The following is a 26156-nucleotide window of genomic DNA, read 5'->3' as shown; positions in this document are numbered from 1 at the left end:
CAGAAACATAAGGCTTTCCCTATTCCCACCACAGACACAAATGTCTCGTATTGCTTTGACTGAAGTTTTCCTTAACACTAATTTCTACCACCACAAAACCCAGGCAAAAAACACAAAATTTCTTTCTTTGTGTTTCTGTGACAAATTGTATGTATATTGATAAGAACATTTATTGCATTTTATGGCGATTATCTTCTTACTTGTCTGTCTCCCCTACCAGATTGTTATTTGATGGAAGAGACTCGGTCTGAATTATCTTCCTAATTATCTTTATAATCCAGTGCCAAGCAAAGTGTCTAATATGGAGGAGGCTTTCAGTGACTATATGTCCAATGAATGACTGCTCAAGTGAATGAAAGTAAAAGGGTGGCCATTTCACCCATATCATACTAAACTAGATTATTTCACACTTCTGCTGGGTCTGCTGTCAAAGACTTTTAAAGACATTTTAAACTTTTCCAGAACTTTCCAGAGAGCATTTTTCATTTCCTTATTCCTAAGACTATAAATCAAAGGGTTGAAGAGTGGAGTCACCATTGCATAGAACAAGGTCATGATCTTTGGCATCAGGGTAGAATGGCTGGATCCAGGGCTCACATGCATCACCATAATCGTCCCGTAGAATAACAGCACCACGGACAAATGGGATCCACATGTTGAAAAGGCCTTATGCCGACTGGATGCTGAGGGCAACTGAAGCACAGCAAGTAGAACCAGGGCATAGGAGATGAGGATGAAGAAAAAGCTAAGGAGGATGATGAGGGAGCTTAGAGTATAGCTGATGAGCTTGGACACAGGGGCAGGAGCACATGAAAGGGTCAGCAGTGGGCCTGAGTCACAGACAAAGTGGTCAATTGCATTAGGACCACAGAAAGGCAGTTGGGAGATGAGAATAACAGGTACCAGATACCAGAGAAAGCCACATACCCAACAGGAAATTGCTAGGTTGAAAGACTGTTGTCTGTTCATAACTGTGGCATAATGCAGAGGATGACAGATGGCAAAATAGCGATCAAAGGCCATTGCTGAGAGAAAGAAGCACTCAGTGGAGCCCATGGAAAAGAAAAAATATAATTGAAGGAAGCATCCAGTGAAAGAGATGGTCTTGGTCTCTGAGAGGAAGTCGATCAGTGTGTTTGGAACAGTGGAATTGACATACCAGATCTCCAGGAATGCAAAATTCCCAAGCAGGATGTACATGGGGGTGTGGAGATGTTGATCCCAAAAAACAGCACAGATAATGGCTCCATTTCCCATGAGAGTCAGGAGGTAGATGATGGAGAAGAACATAAACAGGATGACCTGAATCTCCCTGCTGCAGGGAAAACCCAGAAGGATGAATTCTCTCACTGACTCAGAAGAGGATCCTGATCCAGAGATGTTCATTTAGGATGTAATCTGTGCAGCAATGAGACATCACCATGAGACCAAATCCTAACAACTGAGCATAACATACAATGTCCTTCATGATCTGATCTTTATCTACTTATTTAACCTCATCTCTTTCCCTGTGCACCTTTGAGCTCAATGTCCAGTAAGAATAGTTGCATTTCCACCAAATGACATGCTGTTCTCCCTACCTAAGGTGTCTTTTGCTCCTTCCTTCTTTCTTTCTATCTTTTTGCTTTTCTATCTCTTCAGCGTATAAGCTTTATGAGACAGAAGTTATGTTTTTCATTTCTATATTATCAATGCCTAGTGCAGTGCAGCCTCTATAGCCATGCCCACATATTTGCTGAATCAACATTAAACAAATGACTCATTATTTTTTTAAGCTAGAATGAATGAGAAGTAACATTCTAAAATCTCTGGTAGTTTTCTGCACTAAATAATTTACACCTTATACTTTGTATCATGGATATTTCTTTACATGTTTTAGCTTACCTACTAGACTATCAACCTCTGAGAATAGAGACCAACTGTTAATCATCTTTGATTCTTTTTCTGTATCTAATACATTATGTTTTAGGCCATATGTACTATGTAATTGTTAAATGAGTAAATCATTATACCTTCAGTTGAATCTTAATTCAGATTTCTATCTAGAAGCCCTTAATCATTTCATGTATGTAGGGAAAGAACCATTCCATTAGACCTTGAAGCTGGGAGGGAAGTTTTAGGGGCAGATGAGAGTAAGAGCATACTACAAAGAGGAGGCAGTAGACCAATATGGTATGTGATTAGAGTAACCAAATGTACCTGTTTGTCTGGAACTGTCCCAATTTTAGCATTGACCACCTTGTGATTCAGGAAACCCATTAGGCCCAGGGAAGCAGGATGGATGGTTAGTCATCCTATTTGAGATCCTGAAGTAGACCCAGCCTACACTAAAAATGTATATGCACTGGTTCCTTTGGGTCCTATTGAAGCCTATTCCTTTCAGTTGTCCACAGAGAAAAGGGAAAGGTTGTAAATATAACCTATGAAAGTACTGAGAAGATACCTGGGAACCATAACGAGGAGCTGCCCCAATTGCTTTCCTAGGACTTCTTGATGTCTGTGCCATCTGAATACTCTAGTTATCAAATACAGCTACATGATCAAGGTCCTAGGGTGGGTGGATGTAGCCCTGATACATTTCTTTCCCTCAAGACTAAATTACTCAGTAAAGCAGCACTATGGACCCAGAAGATTTTCTTTGAGAAACTCTGCTTTTCTCTGCTCTTGTGGCCCACTTCAGACAGTTGCTACTTCAATTCATATTTCTGTAAAAGTATTATTAGAAGAAAAGTACTCCATGAAGCCCAAGAAGAAATATAACTGGAGGAAGCAGCCAGTGAGACAGATTGACTTAGTATTTAAGAAGAAATAGGAGTTTGTGTTCTGATCTAGATTGAGTTGATTATTTCCCCAAACATTTAATGATCTGGTTTCTGTGGCCAACCTAATGAAGAAAATGTATAGCAACTCAGGGAAGAGGAAAGACCTAAAATAGTTTGATTTGGTTTCTTCACTTAAGGTAAAGAAATACTTCGCTCTTCCCAAGGAGTCTTCTGGTGTTGGTATTAAGTATGTTTATGTCTGACATATCCTGCAGGACTTTTAATTTCTCCATGCCATTATCTTGGTTTGGCCAGGTTTTCTGCCTGGGTCTGCTTCTCTCAGCTTGCAGTGATATATCATACGATCTATTTTTACCAGATAAAACCATTACTGTGATTTTCCCAGCTGTGGCTACTCATGAGTTAAATATGTATGTGTGTGTTTACATATATATACACACGACATGAAGAGCCAACATTAGTTTTAAATGCATTTATGAAACATCTCAAAACTGATTTGCTTTTCCTAATTTCATAACCTGCTAAGACTTCCTAGTGAATGGTATTTGTATTGTGACTTTGTCTTCAGTGCTATGTCTCTTTGGACCCCTGGAGTGATGTGTACATACAGCTCCTAAAATGGAATCAGGGAAACAATGCTTTCAGTCCTGTTTAACATTATCTTCTATGAGTTCTTGTCATAACTGACTCTTGTTTTCAAAAGAACCTATCTTGGAGTTGTGAAAAAGCTAGAAAAATTAATGTTTTAGAAAGCTGATTCATCTATACTTACCTCAGTTAGTGGCAAACACCACGACTTTGCCAGGAATTAAAGCTATTTGGATTTTGTCCTTCAGATCTTTCATCAAAGATGCTAAGAACAATAACAAAAATTAGGATTATTTCTCTAGGGGAAAAAAAAGGTAGGAGCATGATGCAATTTCTGCATACTGGTAGCTATGTCCTTTCTTCTCAGTCTCAATTTTAGTCTCAAAAGTGTGGATTCCAAGACCTTCACTGAAAAACAAACTCTCTTTTGTTCAATTAACTGTGCAGTGGTTGCCAGAGTCTCATCAGGGAAGATGCCTGGAAGATGATGTGGGAAAGATATTGGAAATTGTTTCCAGTTTTTAATTTGGATGAAAGGATTCAAGTAACACCTACATAAAACATTTAATATAGAAATGGAGTTCTGGAGAGGACCCTATTCTCTATATATTTCTAGTCTGTATTTCCAGAGATTGGCCCCTTGTGTATTTTCAAAAGTGACTTCTCACCTCAGTAGTCCTTTGGTAGTCCTTTGGGTAGGCTAGTCTCTCAGGCCAGCATCTGCCTTTACCTTCTGTGATTAGGTGTCTTTGGTAGAAGAACTAGGAAAAATAAATAGTTGTGTAAGATGAATATGTGGCTGTGTCTCCTGAACTCAAAGCTAATTATGAATTGTCCTTTATTTTGTAAAACCAAGGTTCCTCTAGGGAAAGGAGGCAGCCCTATTGTCAATCCCCAGAGAGATGTAGAAAAAAAATTTCTGGCTTATGAGGAAAAAAAAAGGGACAACTTAAAGACTGAAATATTTGTTTCTAGTGCAGGAAGTAAATCCATTATGGTACATTTTACATTTTTGGTTTTCTTCAGAATTAATGTCTTATTGTATTAGCTTTGTAGTGTCATAGCATGATGAGCTCTCTCAAGATTCTCTTAACATTCTTCTAAGCTTTTGTTTTTTTAAGTCTATTTATTTTGAGAGAGAGGGATAGAGAGAAAGAGAGTGCATGAGCAGGAGAGGGATAGAGAGAGAGGAGAGAGAATCTGTCAGTGCAGAGCCTGGCATAGGTCTCGATCCCAGGAACCTGAGATCATGACCTGAGCAGAAATCAAGACTTGGATGCTCAAGTGACTGAGCCATCCAGGTATCCCTCTTATAAGCTTTTGTGTGTGCATGTACTTTTTTTTTTTTTTAAGAATTATCCTTTTTTTGTTGAGTATAAGGGGCCCATATAATCATATTACAAAAATATTTCCTCTAATATGTTTCCTGCATATTTCTTTAAGATCTCACCATCTGACTGACTTTTTAGGGAATTTCTGGAATCAGGCATAGTAACAAAGAATAATCAAATTCCCATTTGTATTTGGCATTTGAGCAAAAAAAAAATTGAAGAATAAAACATTTATAGGTCATTATAGTGCAATGCGGGGATCTTTGAGCATCAAGAGTCAGTGTGAGTTAGAACCACAATATGTATATGGTGATTGGGAAGAATTACAAAAGGTAGAGTGAACAGGAACCAAGATATAGTTGCCCACTTAATAATTTTGTCTAGGATCAGTTCTTTCCATCTTAATGTCATCTGTGGTAGACATACCACAGGTTGTCAACTATTATCTTTTGTACCAATCCAAATGAAAATATGTCCATTTTGTAATGAAGAAATTTTTTCCAAAATTTGTGTACATCATGGTGGGGAATTGCCCACTGTGATGGAGATACTTTTATTAGCATCAAGTTTGCAAGGATATTGGAAATTCACTGGAATTTTCTTCTGCCTTAGTGAACAGTAACATTTGGCATGTAGATTTGTTTTCTGTGGTATTTAGATTCACTTTTTGCTGACACATCCCCACCACTGAGTTAGCAGCTGGCAGGCATTTCTTCTCCATAAAAGCTAAAGGTCAGCATCGTTTTTTTAACATCGATCCCTCCCATCCCTAACAGATTTCTTCCATCATGGCAATTGATTTCAACTTCTCTATTGTGTAACATCCATATCCAATGACACGAGGCAGATGTATAAACATGCTGATTAATGGATATTAGGATATATTTTTTTTTGAGAAAAAAAAATGAAAATGAAATAAAAATGAAAATATAATGAAAATTAAAAATTTATGGACAGGTTTAATAGTGGATGGGACAGCAAATAAGAAAATAAATTAACTAGAGACTACATCAGAAAACTTTCTACATTAATGCATTTTGAATAGACAAAAAAGAGAGAAAAATGGAAGAGAGGTTAAATATGGAAGTCTAACAGTTTAATTAGTAATCCTGAAGAAAGGAAAAGTCAGAAACAATATTTAAAGAGATCATATCTGAAAAATTTTTTAGATTTGGTCAAGCATAAAAAACTAAAACTTCAAAGAGTAAGTCCAATACATTCTAACACTGAAAATTAAAAATTCACACTCTAAAATTATAAACAATGGAAACTAAAGACAAAAATAATAGCTGTAAAGGAATGTGAAGAAAAATAGACTCTAGTTCCTGCCTTCTAGTTCTGTGACTTATTCACTCCATAATTGGAAGCCTGCAACTCCCAATCTCCTTTACCCATTTTGCCCATTTTCCCATCCTCCTCCCCTCTTTCAATTATCAGTTTGTTCTCTGTATTTATAGATATGATTTTTTGTTTATTCATTTGTTTTGTACTTTAGGTTCCACATGTAAATGAAAATGTGATATTTGTCTTTCTCAGTCCAACTTATTTTATTAGCATAATGTTCTCTAGGTCCATCCATGTTGTTGCAAATGGCAACAACAAGTCCTTTTTTTGTGACTGAGAAATATTCCATTGTGTGTGTGTGTGTGTGTGTGTGTGTGTGTGTGTGTATACCTATATCATCTATCTATCTATCTATCTATCTATCTATCTATCTATCTATCTATCTATCTATCTATCTATCTATGTCTATCTGCCACATCTTCCTTATCCATTTGTCTACTCATGGACACTTAGATTGCTTCCATACCTGGGCTACTGTAAATAATGCTGAAATAAATATAGCACATGTCTTTTTGAATTAATGTCTTTGTTTTCCTTGGGTAAATACCCAGTAGTTCTGTTTTCTACTTATCCTAAAGATATAACTCTTTGTGTCCTCCTTTGTGTGCTTAAGATGAAGAGTGTTTATTATAAGGCTCCCCATGTAGGGAAGACCCTGGGCCTTAACTTCTTTTTGCAAAGCTTCTGAAATGAATCCCTCATTTGCCCTGACACAATCCTGTCAGGGAAAATGAAGGTTTCGTGCTCCACTGTTTTGTTTATTTCTCTGGGTTCTGAATCACCCAAAGAATCCAGTATTGTTGTTCCCTTCTATCTTGTTAGTTTTTTGATGCATTTTATCATTTTTTTTCTGTTGGTAGTAGGTCTAAACAATTTAGGTTTCTATTATTAGTAATTAAGGCAACTCTTGTCATTTCTACTTCTAAAAAAATCGTAATTTGTCCATTTCTCTTTGTTTCTACTGCTTTTACATTAATCCATGCTTAAAAATGTCTGATCTCTTAAAAATATCAAATCTATCCATTTATGCCTATTTCCTTTGCCAGTATCCTAGTGTAACTATTATTAGTTCTTTTCTGGAAGGCAGCCAGTTACCTGCTTTCCCATTTTCCTCTATCTGATCCTTCTAGAGTGATACTATAAAAAAATTTATGAAATAATTTCAGTTACTTTTTAAAAATTACTTCAAATTCTTTCCACTCTTTTTAGAATAAAGTCCAAACTCCTCACCATGACCTATAGGACTCTGGCTACCTATTGAAACTCATCTCATATTCCCCCCTTTTCACTGTATTTTAGTCACCATGCTCTCTGACGTTGGTGCCTCTCACTTGCTCTCTATTACATTACCCTGTTTTTTTCATTCATAGCAGTTATCAAAATCTGCAATTATTTTATACCTTGTCTGTCTTTCATATTAGAATGTTTACTCTGTGAGGGACAGTGTCGCTTCTGTTCAAAATAATTATGAACTCAGTCATTAGCATAGTGCCTGGCATATATTTGTAGCATTATAAATAATTGTTGAATGAAAATACATGTTCTTTATTTTTCTATAGGAATTTTTACATGTTATCTGTGTTCATATTTTTTTTAACCTATGGTTGGATTTGTTAACTGCAGCTGAAAGTTCTCTTTGTGTATGTAAATGATGAAATATTTTATCCTTCTTGTATGAGTGCTAAATATGTTCTTGTTCCTAGAAGAAATCTATATATTATATTGTAGAGCTTCTTCAATTTAATGGTGCTCTAATTCTAGTTGGTTATGGAGAATAAGTTCTTTCACAAATTTTAAATAAGGGAAAGAAATAAACTGAATTTCTAACAATTTAAATGCTCTAGCCTTTTAAGAAAAAAATGAACAGCTTCTAACAGAAACTGGTAGCTCAGAAGCATTTATATGTAAGAATCCAAGTTCATGTATTCAGAATAATTCCTTGGACAAATCAAAAGGGCTGGTTAGTTCAGTTTAGAAGGAACTATAAGTTTTTCTTCATCATTTTATAATAGATTAGAATATAACACAAATTTACATTTTATTTTTTGTAAGACCACTTTGTTTTCACATAGGAAAATTGGTTAATATGAATTTAATAAACTTCATCTACTGGTTTTACTGATCAGATGAGCTAGCATTACTTTCACATATCTAGCATTATTAAAAATGTAAAATTATGTGTTCAACCAAATTGAATGTTTTCTAATAAATAGTTTATAAATAGTAATTGTGTTGCTCTGTAATGTCATCTTATATATAATTGCCAATATCCTTTATTAATTTTAAGGCCTTGGACTAACTTGACAATTGATGAAAAATCTTTGGATACCTAGACAACTCTTAATAATATAGAACACAAAAATATTGATTGTGAGGCCCAATTTAATTTGCTTCCTATTTAAGAAATATAAAAAGAGATGCATGGGATTATAGGCATTTATGAAATGTATGCAATATGGTGATCTGCTGAGATGCTTCTGTGTGAAAGATATTCTCAAATATCAACTCTTCTGAAGAAGAGTTTGTGCTAGTGAGGAAATAGAAGTTTGTTCTTCTTCTTCTGAAGAAGAGTTTGTGCTAGTGAGGAAATAGAAGTTAGTTACTGTCTTAGTTCTTTTGGGCTGCTATAACAAAAATACCATAGATTGGGTGACATATAAACAAATGTATTTCTCATAGTTCTGGATGCTAAGAAGAGAGATGTAATAGAAAACTGCTAAATTGTGTTAATTTTCTTTTTAGTGTGGTAGAAAGAAAAGGTAATCCTAAAGGTTAAGATTGTGTTGCCCTTTAGGACATTAACCAGTTTACATATAACTTAGAAATTTTATTTCAATGTTTTTTTAATACTCTATATGAAGCCACATTTTTATTTTTCATTTTTTTTGAAATTTATTGTCAAATTGGTTTCCATACAACACCCAGTGCTCATCCCAAAAGGTGCCCTTCTCAATACCCATCACCCACCCTCCCCTCCCTCCCACCCCCCATCAACCCTCAGTTTGTTCTCAGTTTTTAAGAGTCTCTTATGCTTTGGTTCTCTTCCACTCTAACCTCTTTTTTTTTTTTTCCCTTCCCCTCCCCCATGGGTTTCTGTTAAGTTTCTCAGGATCCACATAAGAGTGAAAACATATGGTATCTGTCTTTCTCTGTATGGCTTATTTCACTTAGCATCGCACTCTCCAGTTCCATCCACATTGCTACAAAGGGCCATATTTCATTCTTTCTCATTGCCATGTAGTACTCCATTGTGTATATAAACCACAATTTCTTTATCCATTCATCAGTTGATGGACATTTAGGCTCTTTCCATAATTTGGCTATTGTTGAGAGTGCTGCTATAAACATTGGGGTACAAGTGCCCCTATGCATCAGTACTCCTGTATCCCTTGGATAAATTCCTAGCAGTGCTATTGCTGGGTCATAGGGTAGGTCTATTTTTAATTTTTTAAAGAACCTCCACACTGTTTTCCAGAGATGAAGCCACATTTTTATATTATCTTTTGAACTGGCTTCATTATCCTGCTCTTCTTCATTAAGAGTTAAATATAATTTTTGACGTTTTAAGCACCTTTTTGAGAATTTTGTTTATAACATTTAAAAAGTTATATTTGACAGCAACAATTTATAAAAAATATTCAATTACTAATCACAGCAGCTGTGTTTTCTGTATAAGATCCATACATAGGCACCAATTAGATTAGTTACTTGAAGCATCATCAAGAGACTCGGGTATTGTAATGAAGGCTCTGTAACACCTTGAGGGAAGTGTTTCTGCTTCTATAGCTTGCAGTGCTAACTTAGTATTTATCATTCAGCCTTGCCTACTTCAGGACCATGTTTCATATAGAAAGCAGTGAGAATCATTTTACTCAGGTATAGATTGACACATGGAAATTGGTAGCATAACCAGTGCCAAATTAATCAATCCAAAGTAAGTAAAAGGGGTGGGCTGTGTTATGCAATAAGGTCTGACTGTTTTGGAGTCTGTGGGGTCTAAGCTCAGCTTTTTAGCAAGAACTGAGATTCAGACAACAGCAGCCTAGAGAATCCTAAGGCTCATTAGGCTGAGCAATAGCATAAGAACCATAAAAGCCTCAGGCACATCCAGAGCCCTGGGGACAAGAGGTCTTTCCATTTGTACAGCCAGGCCTCAACTAGAGCTTGACTTATAAGAAAGCAGTTAGGGCACAGACTCAGGCAACTATGATGATCATCTGAGAATTTATAATTTTGCTGGTCTGAAAGTATGAAGAGATTGGTGGGAGGAATAGCAGGGTAACACATTCCTTCCTCAAACCCACATAGCTCCTGATATGTAATCATGTAAGTTTCTAAAATGTGTTTTTTTAAAGCTCCACTCACCCCATTTGCTCCTCTTTCTATCTCTGAAACCATATTTATACCTCTCTGACATTCATTGTTTTTAAATTTAAGAAATCATTTGAGTTTGTTCTAGGTTTATACCCTTAGATGCGTTCACAGAGCAATGAAATTCTCATAGCATCAGGGAATTCTAGGACTGGTGATGTCTTGGAAGGTAAAAACAAGGTTTGGATAAAATAGGATCAGCTTAATATAACAAAAGCACTGGACCCATGGCAGTATTGTCTTAGGATTACCTAATTCTACAGTAGTTCCTCTTAGATCCTATTTTCCATTTATTTATTTCAGTTGCTTTTTGCTAAATTCTTAATTTCTCCCAAATGAAATTTAAGATGCAATATTTCAAACAAAGATTAGAGCAGAAAGATTAGAGCAGAAGGATTATACCTTCCTTCTCAGTTGGAGATACCATCATAGGTATCATCTTCAATGAATGGTGTACATTTCCTGGTGTTACAGGAGAAATTAGAAAATACATCAAATGCCCCCAAAAGAAGTTCACATAGCATTTAAGCCTCAACTGGTAAATCTCTTTCTGTCATTGTTGTGGTCAAATTTCTTTTTCTGAGAATACTTTTAGCTCAACACAGGCAAAAATAGACAAAATAGCAAAATACATTGTTTGAAAAAACCACAACCACTCCCACACGGAAAATTTTATTCCTTTTTTTAAGTATTTTCTGTGTAGACCTCTCTAGTTCCTTGTGTAGAAAAACTAGAGTAGTTGCTTAACTGTCCACAAATAGCCCTTGATTGTTTAAAGAGTTTGGTTTTGTTCTCTTTCCTCCGTGCTGCTTTGGGTACTTCCATAAAGGCTTTCACTTCTCATTAAGCATTCTCCTCAATTCCTTTGTCTCTTTTTGCCAACTTAAAAACATTTTTATTGACTTTCACGAATTCTTAGTTTATTCTTTGAATGTGAAGCATGAAACACTTGATAGGGTGAATGTTGCTTCCCAGATCCCAGCAGGGGGTCAGCCTAGGAAAATGTTGTGGTGGAAGGTATTTTTAGGTGATGGACAGTCCCTCATGCTTAGAGATAGTGCTGGTTTTGTCCTTCACAGAATACTCACAGGCTGGATTTCTTACTGTGAGCAGAGACTTCAGAAATACAGCAACTGGAAATATTTCTTCCAAACATGGCAGTTAATACCGCAAATGAACTTTCTGTATTGGTTGGCATTGTGTTTTCATATTATCTGAAGGCAGAAAATTTCTTCAGTTAGTAAGAAATTTAAGAATAACCAGAATCTAGCCCATACCTCAATTAAAACTCAAATATAGAGTTGTCTGTATTTGTCTCATGATATGTAATGATTTCAACATCACTATTAGTGAAGTCCTATTATGCTAATGTCCTAGGGATGATCTGAAAATATTTATTGTACTGAAGTCCCTGAATATTAAATATTACTTTAAAAAGTTAGATCATAGACTAAGACTTAACAATGTTTTGGAGTAATTAGGTTTTAACATTTTTTACATACTCTTAATCTACCCTTCTGATTGGTTTAATTTTGTCTGTTTTAGTACAAGCTTATCTTTATATCTGTCCTATGGAAATAATAAGTGTGTAATACAAGTGACTACCCTTTGCATATTGTTTTCACATTAGGAAATAATCACATTATTACTCAGCCATAAATTATAAGAATGCTTTGGATTCTGCTTTTCCACTTGTTTTTTTCTTCCTTGTTTTCAGAAACCTCTTTTGAATTTTTAAAAAATAATTTTGGTTGTTCTTTCTCAGGCTCTTTCTAATTTTCCAAAGATGAGGTTTGAAATTAGATGCAGAATTTCAATGAAAACTTGACCTCGTCTAATTAAATATTTTAGATAATTGGAAAGAACACCAGATTGCCATTTCCATATGGAAATTCACAATCTTTGGTATATCCAAAGAGGACTGGGAAACTTCCATTCTATTAGAGTTCAAGTAGGGCTGTACATATGACAGAAAATGGTTTCCTGTCTTTTTTGCTTTGTTTTGTTTTCCAAAATGCATCTACAGAGTGAGATTGTTTCCTCCATTATTTATCAGATTGTAGAATTAGATGCACCTGGGCACCTGATATAGGCAGGTGAAGAGGATGGTCACATATGTCGTATGATCAAGACATCCAAAAGTTCCTTTGGCCCCAAATCTCTCTCTCACTTGCTTATCTTGAAACAATGTGTAAAGCAAAATTTCTTGGTATTAAGAATTCTTATTTTTGGATTATCTGAATAATTATCAGATAACTTTACCTGACTTATTTGAGAGAACCAAGTACAACCTGGAGTGCATAACTGAGACTGAAGACAGAAAAATACAAATTTTGTCTCAATATTTTACCAAGAGCTAGTTCTAGACTGAAAATCTAATCTAGACAGAGAAACATCTGCTAATTCTTAACCACTTCAATGGAAAGAATGTACCAATGTTCCCTGATTTTTTTATTTGTAATCTGAGATATTCTCACCCAATATTGCAAGTAAATGTAAATGTAGAGAAGGAGAAAATGGATAAAACAATATCGTAGTGTACACTTTATTTCTTTTAAGTGTACCTATGGTTGTTGAAAAGTCCAAAAGCAGCATAATTCTGACTTCCCTCATTATCCTTTCCTAAGAAATGGGTCATAATGAGCCTCTTTTGTAACTGTCTCAATGATAAGGATCATTGCCCTTGGTCTCTGCTTTTGGTGATTAGTGTGTTCTAGCCACTATCCTACTCATCTTAAGTTAGATGATTCCTTAAACTTTAAAGACAAAGATTTAATTTCCTGTTACCCAGTGTCTACAAATTTTCCAACCTCCATCACCTATGATAATAAATAAAAACAAAGAACATGAGCTTCTTTTCAATCCTCCCTAAATAATTTGTTTCTTAACATGTGCATTTATAATAGTTACTAACTTTGTACAGTATAGTAATTTATAGTACAAAGCATTATTCTTTCAATTTGATAAATTATTACACAGTAAGCATTGTGGTGTAAGTATAGAGATTAATAAGAAATACTGCCCCACTTTAGGGAGTTAAGTAATTTTTTATTTAAGTGCATTTTATTCATAGATTATATTTGATTCTCAAAACAACCCTGGAAGATATTATTATGCCTATATTAGATTGAATAAACAAAGAATGAAACTTGGGTTTGATACCTTGCCTGAGGTCACTGAATTGGTGAGTGGTTGAGTTGGGCATTGGATCTAGACTTTATTCCAGAACTCTTGCCATTAAAGGCTATAGTTTTGTCTCTTACAAAAATGGAATGATTTTCACGTTCTCATCACCTCATGCCCAGGTAATTTTCTCCCTCCCTAGTTTGTTGTAAATGTAACTTAAAAGCATTATAGGAATGAAGGGTTGGAACGAATGCAATGTTCTATTTATACAGGAATATATTTCTTGTTCTATTTATACAGAATATATATTTCCTACCTCACAGAAATTGCTTAAGATTTTTCATGTTGGGGTCGCCTGGGTGGCTCAGTTGGTTAAGCGTCCAACTGTGGCTTGGGTCATGATCTCACTGTGCATGAGTTTGAGCCCCGCATTGGGCTCTGTGCTGAGCTCAGAGCCTGGAACCTACTTCGGATTCTGTGTCTCCTTCTCTCACTTTGTGTCTCCCACACTCATGCTGTGTCTTTCAAGAATGAATAAACATTAAAAAAATTTTTTAAAAAAGGTTTTTCATCTTGGAATATGATTCCATAAACACCAGACCCCAAATCATATATATATATATATATATATATATATATATATATATATATATATATATATATAAATTTTTGTCTAAGTTAAATCTTTCTTCTTCCAATTTAATTCTTCTTTCTCTAGGTCACTTGGTATTCTTGACTTGATGAAAAAAAGAAATGATTCTAAAGTGACAGAATTTGTTCTTCTGGGCCTATCATCCTCTTGGGAGCTACAGCTATTTCTCTTCTTAATATTTTTGTTTTTTTACATGACTGTTGTTTTGGGAAACCTCTTGATAATTGTAACAGTGCGAGCTGATGCTCACCTGCTCCAATCTCCTATGTACTATTTTTTGGGCCATCTGTCCTTCATTGACCTATGCCTGAGCTGTGTTACCGTGCCCAAGATGTTAGGAGATTTCCTACAGCAAGACAAGATCATCTCTTTTTCAGGATGCTTGGCCCAGATCTACTTCCTGCACTTTCTGGGAGCCAGTGAGATGTTTCTGCTGACAGTCATGGCCTATGATAGGTATGTTGCCATATGTAATCCTTTGCACTACTTGACAGTCATGAATCGTCAGCTCTGCTTTCAGTTGGTTTTTGCCTGTTGGTGTGGGGGTTTCATCCATTCTATCACACAGGTCACGCTGGTCATACAGCTGCCCTTCTGTGGTCCCACTGAACTGGACAACTTCTACTGTGATGTCCCACAGGTCATCAAGCTAGCGTGCACGGACACATATGTAGTAGAGGTACTGATGGTCTCAAATAGTGGTCTGTTATCTCTCGTCTGCTTTTTGGTCTTGCTGTTCTCTTATGCCATCATCCTCATCACCGTGAGAACTCGCTTCCGTCAGGGCCACAGCAAGGCACTCTCTACCTGTGCCTCCCACCTAACAGTGGTCAGCCTGATCTTTGTGCCATGTGTATTCATCTACCTGAGGCCTTTCTGCAGCTTCTCCGTGGATAAGGTATTCTCTGTCTTTTACACAGTGATCACACCTATGTTGAATCCTCTCATCTACACACTCAGAAATGCTGAAATGAAGACTGTCATGAAGAAGCTGAGAAAAAAGCATGTGGCATCCTTCTGCCATGTTAAAGGATGAACAGGAAGATGTGATTTATAAAACATAACTTTCTTGGGACATTCTTGACTCATCCTGTACATGAGTACATGCATGAAACCAATTTGATGACTTTGGTATAAAATCCAGCATAAACATTATAATTGCTATTGATTGCTATTGAGGCATAGTGACTTTGTCAAATGTCAAATATTAAATAGGGAAGTCAGGAATGTGTAATGGCCCAGGAATTGAGTACTAGGCTCAAGAGGACACCTTGAAAGTCCAACTCTTCTATCCTTTTGTCTATAACTAGTCTTTATTTAAGTCATTTCACTTTGATTTTTTATTTTATTTTTTAAACAATCCTTTTTTTAAATTTATGTATTTATTTATTTTGAGAGAGAGAAAGTGAGTGTGAGCAAGGGAGGGGCAGATAGGGGGGGGGGAGAGAGAGAATCTCAAGCAAGCTCTGCACTGTCAGCACAGAACCTGATGCAAGGCTAGAACTCAGGAACTATGAGGTCATGACCTGAGCTGAAATCAAGTTGGACACTTAACCCACTGAGCCAACCAGGGGCCCCTCATTTTACTTTTAAATTCTCTTCAAATGAAAGAAGGTATCCCATCACCTTTTTTTTTGTCCTGGTCCTCTGGCTGTAACAACTCCTAGTCTCAGGAAGTTCCTTCTGATATATCATCAGAGTCTCTTCTGAAGTAGTGTGAATCCCTTTCATCTTGTCTCTAACAAAACATGAAATAGCACTAACCACCCCACATATTGATGTTCACCCAGGAACTATGTTTTATATTGTGCCAAATTTAGAAATGCACTTGAATTCAACTCGCATAGTGAGCAATGCTCTTAGTGAAGCTTACGTGTGAAGGGAAGGAAGTGCCAGGTGATGGAAACTCCTAGTGTCCTGCTGTGGAGGCTTCTCTAGAGGAGGCATGCCATTCCTCTTGAGTGTCTCTTTGGGTGGAATCACATTGGGACAAGTTGATAAGCTAGCTCTTCAACTGATCATAATGTTTAAGAGATCTGACCTGTAAGGGGAGGGGTGAAGAAATGAACTGTGGTTTAAAGTACTCATAGTTATTACCTCTAAGTCTCAAAAGTACTTTGCGGAGTAGGTAATATTATTCAACTTCAATTTTACAAACAAGCAGATTTATTAAATGACTTTCATAAGATCACTCAGAAAAAATATGATCAAGTAGGAAAGTAGGAATTTTAGATAATTAAGATTAAGCTAATATTTTTCTTTCCAGAAAGTCTTTACCTTAATTAGATGGACTAATTGTATATTTTGTGTTTTATCTAGAGAGGAACTTCAGAGGTAGGAGATCACTAAAAACATGCACAAAACATTTATGTTTAAGGTTATCTATTTCTGGCATAAGGATCTTTGCAACTTTTTATGTCTGTGGAAGGGTATTAATTCTATTTACTAAATAATACTTTAATTATGGGTTTTTAGCAATATTTTTGTATGTACCCACTTATTTCCTGATCAGTTGCAGTAGAGAGGGTTTTTTAAATCACTTAGCTAAAAAACATAACTAAGGAAAGAATATTCGAAATTCCACCTAATATTAAGATTTACTAGGTAAATTGCAATGCCTGTGGTCATATAAGAGCTTGGATGATTTCTTGATAGTTTGAGTGGGTTAGTATCCCTGGTATGGATCATACTCTTCTCTTTCACTCCACAACATTTCTACAGAGGTCCTTTGCCTGTAGTGAACATCTAGAAGAGCAGACAGCAGGACATTGTTAGCTACAGAGTAATGTGTGAGTTGACAAGAATATTTAAGTGGTGTTGTGGGTTAGCCAGACACATTTCAGGGACATGAAATTCCAGGCTTTCTTTTCATATCAGCTGGATGCAACCTCCCTTTTTCTAATGTTCCTCTTTCCTAGCAAAATTTAGAGTCTTGTGAAATCATTTCAAATGTCCTGTTCATATCTGGGATTGGTAGCATTATATTCAGAAAAGCAAGACTTGTGTGTGTTTCCTTTTGCATTATTAATCCTCCAATAGTTGCTTAATCCATTATCTATATTAAAATTCTCTTTATTAATAAGTTGATAACATTTCTATTTTTCAGACTGTACACAATTGCTATCATCTCCAGAGTTCTCTTCTTAAATGCCTTGAGCCTACTTCCAGGGCCTGCCTGAGCCTCTTCTTTGGGTCTATCCCCCTGAGGACAGACCATATCACTGGCATGGGAACCTTCAGGTTGAGGGCACTGTGTGTAAAGTAGGGGACAGAGCCTGGAAATCTGGGCTTCAGAGTCCATATTCATACATGAGAGACCTCTTGTGTTGGGCTTTAGAGCCAGAAGAAGAGGTGGGCTGGGGACTAAGGGCCAAAGCTTGCTCTTTCCACACTACCATTCTGGTGTACAAATTCAAGGAGTCTGAGGATTTTGTAGCAAATATGAGAGTATGAGAATATTGTTCTCTGAGTATGAAAATTTTAGTTTATTTAAATTTTGTTACCTTGATTTAAAGCTGTTAGCCATATGTTATTTGGGCTGCATTTGTATTCTTGCTCTGGGTCCCATGGATATTTGGGGTAGGTCTGCCCCCTGTTTCCAGATCATGTGGTCCTTTGAGGGGGTACTGAAATAACTGAAAGGAGACAAAGACAAGCCTGGTTTATCATATCATGAGAGGATTATTGACTTAATATTTCCAGAACACATGGAAAGTAAGATTTCACATTTGTAAACTAGCTCCAAAGTACACATTGTGAATGGGCCAATGTGGTAAGAAAATCCTCCTTCCAGGGTGCCTGGGTGGCTTAGTCAGTTAAGCATCTGCCTTTGGCTCAGGTCATGATGTCACAGTTCGTGAGTTCGAGACCTGCATCAGGATCTATGTGGACAGCTCAGAGCCTGGAGCCTGCTTTGGATTCTGTCTCCCTCTCTCTCTGTCCCTTCCCCACTTGTGCTTGCTCGCTCTCTCTCTCTCTCTCTCTCTTTCAAAAATAAGCATTAAAAACAATTAAAAAAAAAGAAGACAAAATCCCACTTCCCTTTGTCAAATTTCTCCCTTTAAGGGCCCTAGAAACTACAAAGTATTATTGGAGAGAAGTCAGCATGCCACCACTATATATCTATATCTATATCTATATTTCTTTCTTTCTTTCTTTCTTTCTTTCTTTCTTTCTTTCTTTCTTTCTTTCTTTCTTTCTTTCTTTCTTTCTTTCTTTCTTCCTCCCTCCCTCTCTTTCTCTTTTCCTTCCTTCCTTCCTTCCTTCCTTCCTTCCTTCCTTCCTTCCTTCCTTCCTTCCTTCCTTCCTTCCTTCCTTTCTCTCTCTCTTTCTCTTTCTCTCTTTCTTTCAATGTTTATTTTTGAGGGAGGGAGATGGAGAGAGAGAAAAAAGAGAGAGTGAGAGAATGAGTGGCGGTGGAGCTGAGAGAGAGGGGAACAGAGGATCTGAAGAGCTCTGCACTGACAGCAGAGAGCTAGATGCAGGGTTTGAACTCAGACACTGTGAGATCATGACCTGAGCTGGTCAGACACAACTGGCTGAGCCACCCCAGTGCCACACATTTACTTTTCATTTATAGAAAACATTTCCTTGGAGATAATCCTCTGATAAACAACTCTTGGTGATTTTTTTGATCTTTTAATATTCATTCACTCATTATTAATTCATTAATTCATGATTAATCTATTATCCATTTATTATTTTAACAACTATTTCCAGAGTGCCTCTTGTGTGTCTGGAAATGCGGTAGACATCTTGCCATTTGGGTGTTCCACCAAACATCAACAGACTGCCCAAATATCTAATTATGAAGTCTCCCAATAAACACCAGAGGAATGTGAAGAGCATTCTAAGACAGTATGTAAGTCCAGATAATTGGGGAGAATAGAGCACAGAGGAGAGAGTAAGTCAGAAGTGTGGACCCTGGTGTGAGACAGCTTCATCATGCCCAGCTCACCACTTACTAGGGCACAAGGAACTTAATCTCTCAATGCTCCTTTGAGTATACAGTGAGGACAATAATAGCGTACAGAGCATAAGGTTCTCAGGAAAGCAACACAAAATAGTACTTGTAAAGCCCTAACAAGCATTTCTGCATAAGACAGAACTCAGTAAGTATTGACTGCTTATGTTACCATTACTATTATATTTTATGTTAAAAGGGAAATAGAGGCTGAAAGAAGACTGTACAATTGTTTGATCCTGAAGAATCACAGGACAGAAAGATGAATTAAGAGTTTTTGACTCCAGATCCATGCCATATGATAGTAAAATCCCTGGTAACTCCCCCATTGACATTGAAACCAACCTTGACACGAAATGTCATATTGGGCAATATGTGCACTCTCAAAATTATGTTAAAAATCACATTTTAAGTGTTTTTGAAATGTTCTGGTTAATTAAATGTATAGAAAAGTTACAAAGATAGTACAGAGTTTCTGTACAGCTTGCACCATTTCTCCTATTGTTAACATCTTACATGATATGGCATATTTGTCAGAACTAATGAGCCAAAGCTGATGCATACTATTAGCTAAACTCCATATTTTATTTATATTTGTTTTATTAGATTACATTTCAGTAGTTTTTCCTTAATGAATAGGCTTATCTAAGTTATCCATTTTTTATTTATTGTACTTTTAGTTATTATTATCTTTATGCTTATTATGTTTCCAAGACGCTTTTTGTAATTATCCCATAAACAAAGCACCTGGTGAGATTCTTTTACTTAGAGAAAATGGTGAAATCTATAATGTAAACACTCACAGTACAGTCTGCTTCCTCTCTTAAGTGAATAAGTATTTCCTGTCCCTATCAATCTTGTCCTCTTTTTTTCTTTAGATATATAGTTTCTTATCTGAAAGTTGTATCTTGTCCTAGACTCTGGTACAAATATTATCATGGAATCTGTAGGGACATAGAGTATACGTGGGGATAAGAAAATCTAGGGTAATGCCTAGGAGTCCCCACATTATTCACTGGGCTACAGTACCACTCTAAACCTTGGGCTCAGGTCTACTGACTACGCTTGTTCTGAGACCAAGTCATGGTCCCAGTCCTCCCTTATGGTTTCAGTCCTGTCGCGTTGCTTGAGCCTGTAAACTACTTGCTGTTCTCCTCATATCTTCATGCCTCTGAAGATGTTGCTGCCTCTGCTGGAATTAGTGACCTACTTCTTGCCTTCAGTACTTAGATTAAGAGTCTTATTTTCTTGCAAGTCATCTCTGAGCCTGTCCTTGTAGAGTTTCATTTATTGGTCCTCATATGAATTCTCATAGCTTGGTGTGCTTATCTCTCATCAGCATAACACACACCATAGTTATTGCACTTTTGTTCCCTCACTCATTGGGCTGCCCCATTATTCAGTGGTTGTTGTATCTGGAGTGTCTGGCATGGTGCCCAGTGCCAATAAATTCTTGATAAGGTTTTTTTTTTTTTTCCAAATTGAGATATAATTGACCTATAACATTTTGTGATTTTAACATGTAAAATATGTTAGTTTGATGTTTATATATTGCAACATGGTTACTACTATAACTTTGGCCAACTCTTCTATCACATCATGTTATTATTATTTCTTTTCTGTGGGAAGAACATTTCAGATCTAATCTCTTAGCAGTTTTGAAGTAATTATTGACTACAGTTGGTATGTTGTACATTAGATCTCTAGAACTTATTGATCTTCTAGTTGTAAGCTTGTTCCCCTTCACAACATCTCCTGAATTCTCCCACCCCCACCCTTGGTAACTACCATTCTACTCTCTGTTTCTACAAGTTTGGCTTTTTTAGACTCCACATATAAATGAAATCATACAACACTTGTCTTTCTTTGTCTGGCTAAATGTGTTTTTAAAGAAAGGAATGAAGGAAATGAAATAAAAGAAGGAACTTAGGCAGGAAGAAAGGGAGGGAGGAAGAAAGGAAAGAAAAGAAAGATAAGGAAGAAAGAGAGAGAAGCACATGACAATTTTTCATCTCAAAAAGAATTTGAGTGGGGAATCCAGTGAAAACAGTATGCTCACAGTTAGCCATTCCTTGTCTGAACAGCCCCTTTATTTATAACCTAGAGTCATGGGACAATAAACTGTTGCTGACAACAACAAAAGGCCTTTCTAGGCTGCAATGTGATCATCCTTTCTGCCTTAGAAAAGCACCCTAACTGAGGTGAATGCTATTTGAATTACTGTATTTTCTCTTGTTGTGGTTGTGCCATTCAAACACACAGAACTTTAGGCATGACCTAGAAGTTCATGCTGCAATTCAATAACACATTTTATACTAGAGGGCAGAGGTGTAATCCTCAATTTTTGTCAAGCCCCCTTGACCTAAGTTCTTAGAAACTCATGCATGTAATAATAGGACTGAGGCAGTATCTTTACTGTGTCACTAAATTAAACATTTTGCTTGTGTAGTTGAGCTTCAGTAGTTTTTAAAATGAATTTTTAAATGAAAACACTTTAATAGTTTTATAAACTAATATACTTGGGTTAGTGGTCCAATATAGTGATACTGAGCATCACCAAGTTTCCTTTGCCCCAACTTTAGCTATGAGTAAATTGTGCAAAGCTGCAAAAAATGGCCTGCTTATTTTTAACTATCAATTTGCCAAGTAGCCTTCATATGGTTTTACAAGGGGTCACTTAATGGGAATTATACTTGGCACTTTCCTGCCTAATAATACTCTCTAGATGCTACCTAATCACCTGGCCAGCCATTCCCTCAGGACTCTGATGATGCATAAAGATTGCTGACAGTTTCTTTCTCCTGGCAGCCAGGAATACAGAAATAAAGTCTTACAGACCAAGATCAGAAGCCATGGCATGGCTATAAGCTCATAAAATCCTGAGAGAAAGAAGGAGAGAACAAATGAACAAACAGGACCTCTTCTCAGGCTGTAGGCATAATCGTCTTGTGAAATGCAACACACACATAAGAGAAACATCACTGTACACATTTCAATCTTTTAGCGTGAATATCTAGATATAGATCACATTTCCATCTCAGAAAGGTTTATTGATCTAAGAAGATCTCAGGTTGTCCAAATCCATGTCGTGGGACCACACTCAAGAAGACAGCCAGAGTAAGTTTCCCATCTGTAATGATAAGTTAACAACCAGGGTGAGAGGTAAGGGCAATTTTCATTGATTCAAATCATATTCAGGGATAAAGAGAAATCATTAAATTCTTCATCCACTTACAACATCTGTTATAATAATTCTTTTAAGTGATTTAGGAAATAGTTTGCTGTAGTTTAAGGTGTGTATCAATATTATTTCAGTTGGAATTTAGTTCTAGCTTTATCACTAGCAGTGCAGCCTACATAATTCAATTTCCTCTTACACTTCACTAGTTTCACTCATGGTTAGATGAGTGGAATAAAGTCAAGTAATCACTAATATTTTTTTTATCTATGTAAGTATAATTTTTTACATAAGTTATGGTTCAATGTAAGAGGATTTGAGAAGGCCTTTTAAACATATTACTCTAAAATGAATGACTATGTCAGGTATTGGGTTTTACTTATCTTTTTTATATTCACGGCATAACACCAGACACAGAGAATGTGCTCAATAAATATTTATTAAGTGAAAGGATAAATAAATATTGGTGTTGCCTGAAATATAGAAGATGATATGGATGGTACCTTAAATAACCTACATGGTGTTACATTAACACATTTGCAAGTTGTTTTGAAGCCTTATTCAGATTATTATTCCTTATCTCTCAGTTCCACACATAATTAGTAAGTTTCTTTCTCAATTGTAGACAATTAGAGGGACAGGATAAATTAGGACTTTAAATTTTTCTATAGGTAAAAGTTCAAAGTATCTACAGGTAATAAAATGATGTCAAATGACCAGAGGCATGAAAACATACATGTTTTCTGTGTACATGTCTCTATGAGGGATATTGATGTCAAGGATACTATTGCACAAAGAACTCGCCATGGGATGGAACTTGGTGTTAGGAAGAAGAAACAGAATATTTGATCCCTGTTCTTTGCAAATTGTTCACAGAAGAAACTAAGACTAAATCTCTTTCTTAGAGAATTTCAGGGCACTGCAGTCTTGCTATTTATTTTATTTGAAATAATTCAAGTGGGCTTATGGAGTTAAATAAATGAGCGATCTTATTTCTTTAACAGCAGAGGTACCATTATAACTAGTGTATATTCTTTGGCATTATCTGAGAGACAAAATTTGACCTAAGAACCTGTACAGACCAGTGGAAATGCTGATGAGTCCCATACAAGCCCTGGTCCACAGTGTTCAGACATTGGATACTGATGCTTCTGAATTTTTTTCACTGAAATGATTATGACTTAGTTTTACAGGTAACTTGTTGTTTTAGTGTCCATTAATTAATTTGATCCTTACCATGTGTGGCATTATTCTTTCACAGGAGAGGACTCTGAAGTTAATAGAAGTAAGGAAAATGGTGTTAAGATCACATAGCCTGTAAGAGGCAGAGCTGTTGAATCAGGCTCTGTTGTTCTATCTTTAAATCCTGTTCTCTTTCTCCCAGTAAAGATAGTAGAAGGATCTTGGTCTTAGACTTGAATTACCTTAATCAGCTTATGAGGTGATCCCAGATAAAGTTGAGATTGTCACTACTCAAGAAGAATACTGTAGCTGCCCAAACATCTTTGGTATCCTTGCTTGAACTCTTAAAGTGATTAAAAAATATGCACTATTTTCTGCTACTACTCTAAGTCAAAGAATATATTTGAGAAAGTGGGTGTCATCAGTAGGTTAGTTTTGTAAAAATGGAAAGCATGGAAATACATATAAATGGGAATTAGGAGATGAATGTAGTAAGGAATTTAGCATCTTACAATGACTCCTATCCAGGCTTTTCTCCTTCCTTCCAGTCAGCATATTCTCTGGTCACAAAGATGGGAATGATGATTATGTGTTCACTTATAGTGTGCCATGTACATAAGTGCTTTACATAAGATACACACCTAATCCTTACAGCAATTATGTGCTGTGTGCTATTTCCTTTAAAAAATTTTCTTTAATGTTTATTTATTTTTGAAGGAGAGACAGAGCGTGAGTGGGGGAGGGGCAGAGAGAGAGGGAGACACAGAATCTGAAGCAGGCTCCCGGCCTCAAGCTGTCAGCACAGAGCCTGTGTGGGGCTCTAATTCACATATTGTGAGATCATAACCTGAGCAGAAGTCAGAAGCTTAACCAACTGAGCCACCCAGGCGCCCCAGTGCTGTGTGGTATTTTTATCTACATTTAACGCTTGAGAAAACTGAGGAAAGGGAAGTTAAGTAACTTTCCTAAAGTCCTAATGTGAACAAATAGGGGAGCTTGAATTTGAACCTAGGAAACTTGGGTTTCAGGCTTCTTTGTAACAGCTACTCTTCAGCACCTATTCCTGCTGCCCTCCTGCTGCTAGAGTGATCTTTCTTCATGATCCGCCAAATCATTCACAATAAGTTCCAACTCCTCAACTTAACATACAAGACTATGATCTGAGCTCCTCTTCCTTTTTAGCCTCACTTCCTGACACTTGCTTTCATGTATTCTGTGTTGAATCATGTCAAACCTGTTGGAATTCCCCAGTGGGGATGCTATGATGATTTACACTGTCTTCATATATTCCAGTCCATTAGGCCTGGAATGTCCTTCCTGCCCTGCCCTGTCTTCTGTGCCCTCACCCTGCAGTCTTCTTCATCATCAGGTTAACTCTAATTCACCTTCCAACATTCCACTCAGTGAAGACCTTCTCTGGAGACGTGTCTCCGACTCTCCTCTAGACCTGGGATTGCTGGTTTACATGCGGGCCTCCCCTCCTCTGGCAACACATGTCGATGAAATAACATCAAGATTATCAGTACCACATCGCTTATGACATCCTCAGTGTAAGTTTAAGCAAAGTTGGGCACAAACTCTGAATGTTGTGATGATCTTGCCAGTTGTAAATGTAGTGTTTGCCTCAAAGTACTGGATACAGCTTTACAAAATTTCACAGTTAGGGGTGCCTGGGTGGCTCAGTCATTGAGAGTCTAAGTCTTGACTTCAGCTCAGGTCATGATCTCATGGTTCTCTCATGGTTCGTGAGTTCAAGCCCTGCATTGGGATTCTCTGCCTCCCTCTCTTTCTGCCCCTCCCCCACTCTCTCTCTCTCAAAATAAATAAATAAACTTAAAATAAAACAAAAAAACAAAAAAACCTTCACAATTAGCAGAAAAGGAGTCTTTTGGCTATTACAGAAATTTTAAGACTTTTAAATGAGAAAGAAGGCATGCTGACTTTATGCCCACAGTCCCACAGCTCCAGGAGTATGCATCATATGAGAACTTTAAGAGACAAAACAGATGAGCATAAGGAAAGAGAAACAAAAATAATATAAAAACAGGGAGGGGGACAAAAACATAAGAGACTCTTAAATATGGGGAACAAACAGAGGGTTACTGGAGGAGTTGTGGGAGGGAGGATGGGGTAAATGGGTAAGGGGCACTAAGGAATCTACTCCTGAAATCATTGTTGCACTATATGCTAACTTGGATGTACATTAAAAAAAAATAAAATTAATAAAAAAATAAAATAAACTTTAAAGTCCTTTTGCCTAGGTTCCAATACCAACTCTGTCAATTACCTAGCTCTGTGACCTTGGGCAAGTTATGCACTTTCTCTGTGCTTCAGTTTCCTCATCTCTGAAGTGGGGATAATGATGATAGCCTACACTGTAAGAATGTTATGAGGATTAAATGAATTATTACCACTTAGACAATAGTAAGTACAATAGAAATTTTCTATTATTACCTAAATGATTTTCAACCCTTATGATTCTGCCATTTGGCTATAACTGAGAACAATTTGGCTTTGCTGTTGTAGTGTCAGAATATTCAAAGATGTTAAGGACTTGGAGCATATCCTCTAATCAAAGGACTTTACACCATAAGAGCGCAGTTGATTTTTTAAAAAAAGGAATTCCTTTTCATGAGAA

The 26156-nt window shown here is 36.6% G+C and overlaps 2 protein-coding genes across 2 annotated transcripts; one reads left to right on the top strand and one right to left on the bottom strand.

Moving 5' to 3' along the window:
* Window positions 1–399: 399 nt before the first annotated feature.
* On the bottom strand, window positions 400–1394 carry LOC111560988 (olfactory receptor 11H2-like). The gene has a single exon (XM_023256236.2). The coding sequence runs from the start codon at window positions 1384–1386 to the stop codon at window positions 400–402; it is 987 nt and encodes a 328-aa protein (XP_023112004.2). The 5' UTR covers window positions 1387–1394.
* A 12850-nt stretch (window positions 1395–14244) lies between these two features.
* LOC101099558 (olfactory receptor 4Q3) lies at window positions 14245–15500 on the top strand. The gene has a single exon (XM_023256235.2). The coding sequence runs from the start codon at window positions 14284–14286 to the stop codon at window positions 15229–15231; it is 948 nt and encodes a 315-aa protein (XP_023112003.2). The 5' UTR covers window positions 14245–14283; the 3' UTR covers window positions 15232–15500.
* Window positions 15501–26156: the final 10656 nt, after the last annotated feature.

The sequence above is a fragment of the Felis catus genome, chromosome B3 (genome assembly GCF_018350175.1).
Source record: "Felis catus isolate Fca126 chromosome B3, F.catus_Fca126_mat1.0, whole genome shotgun sequence".
Lineage (NCBI taxonomy): Eukaryota > Metazoa > Chordata > Mammalia > Carnivora > Felidae > Felis > Felis catus.
Note: the sequence above shows the minus strand (reverse complement) of the source record. Positions and strands in the feature narration are given on the sequence as shown.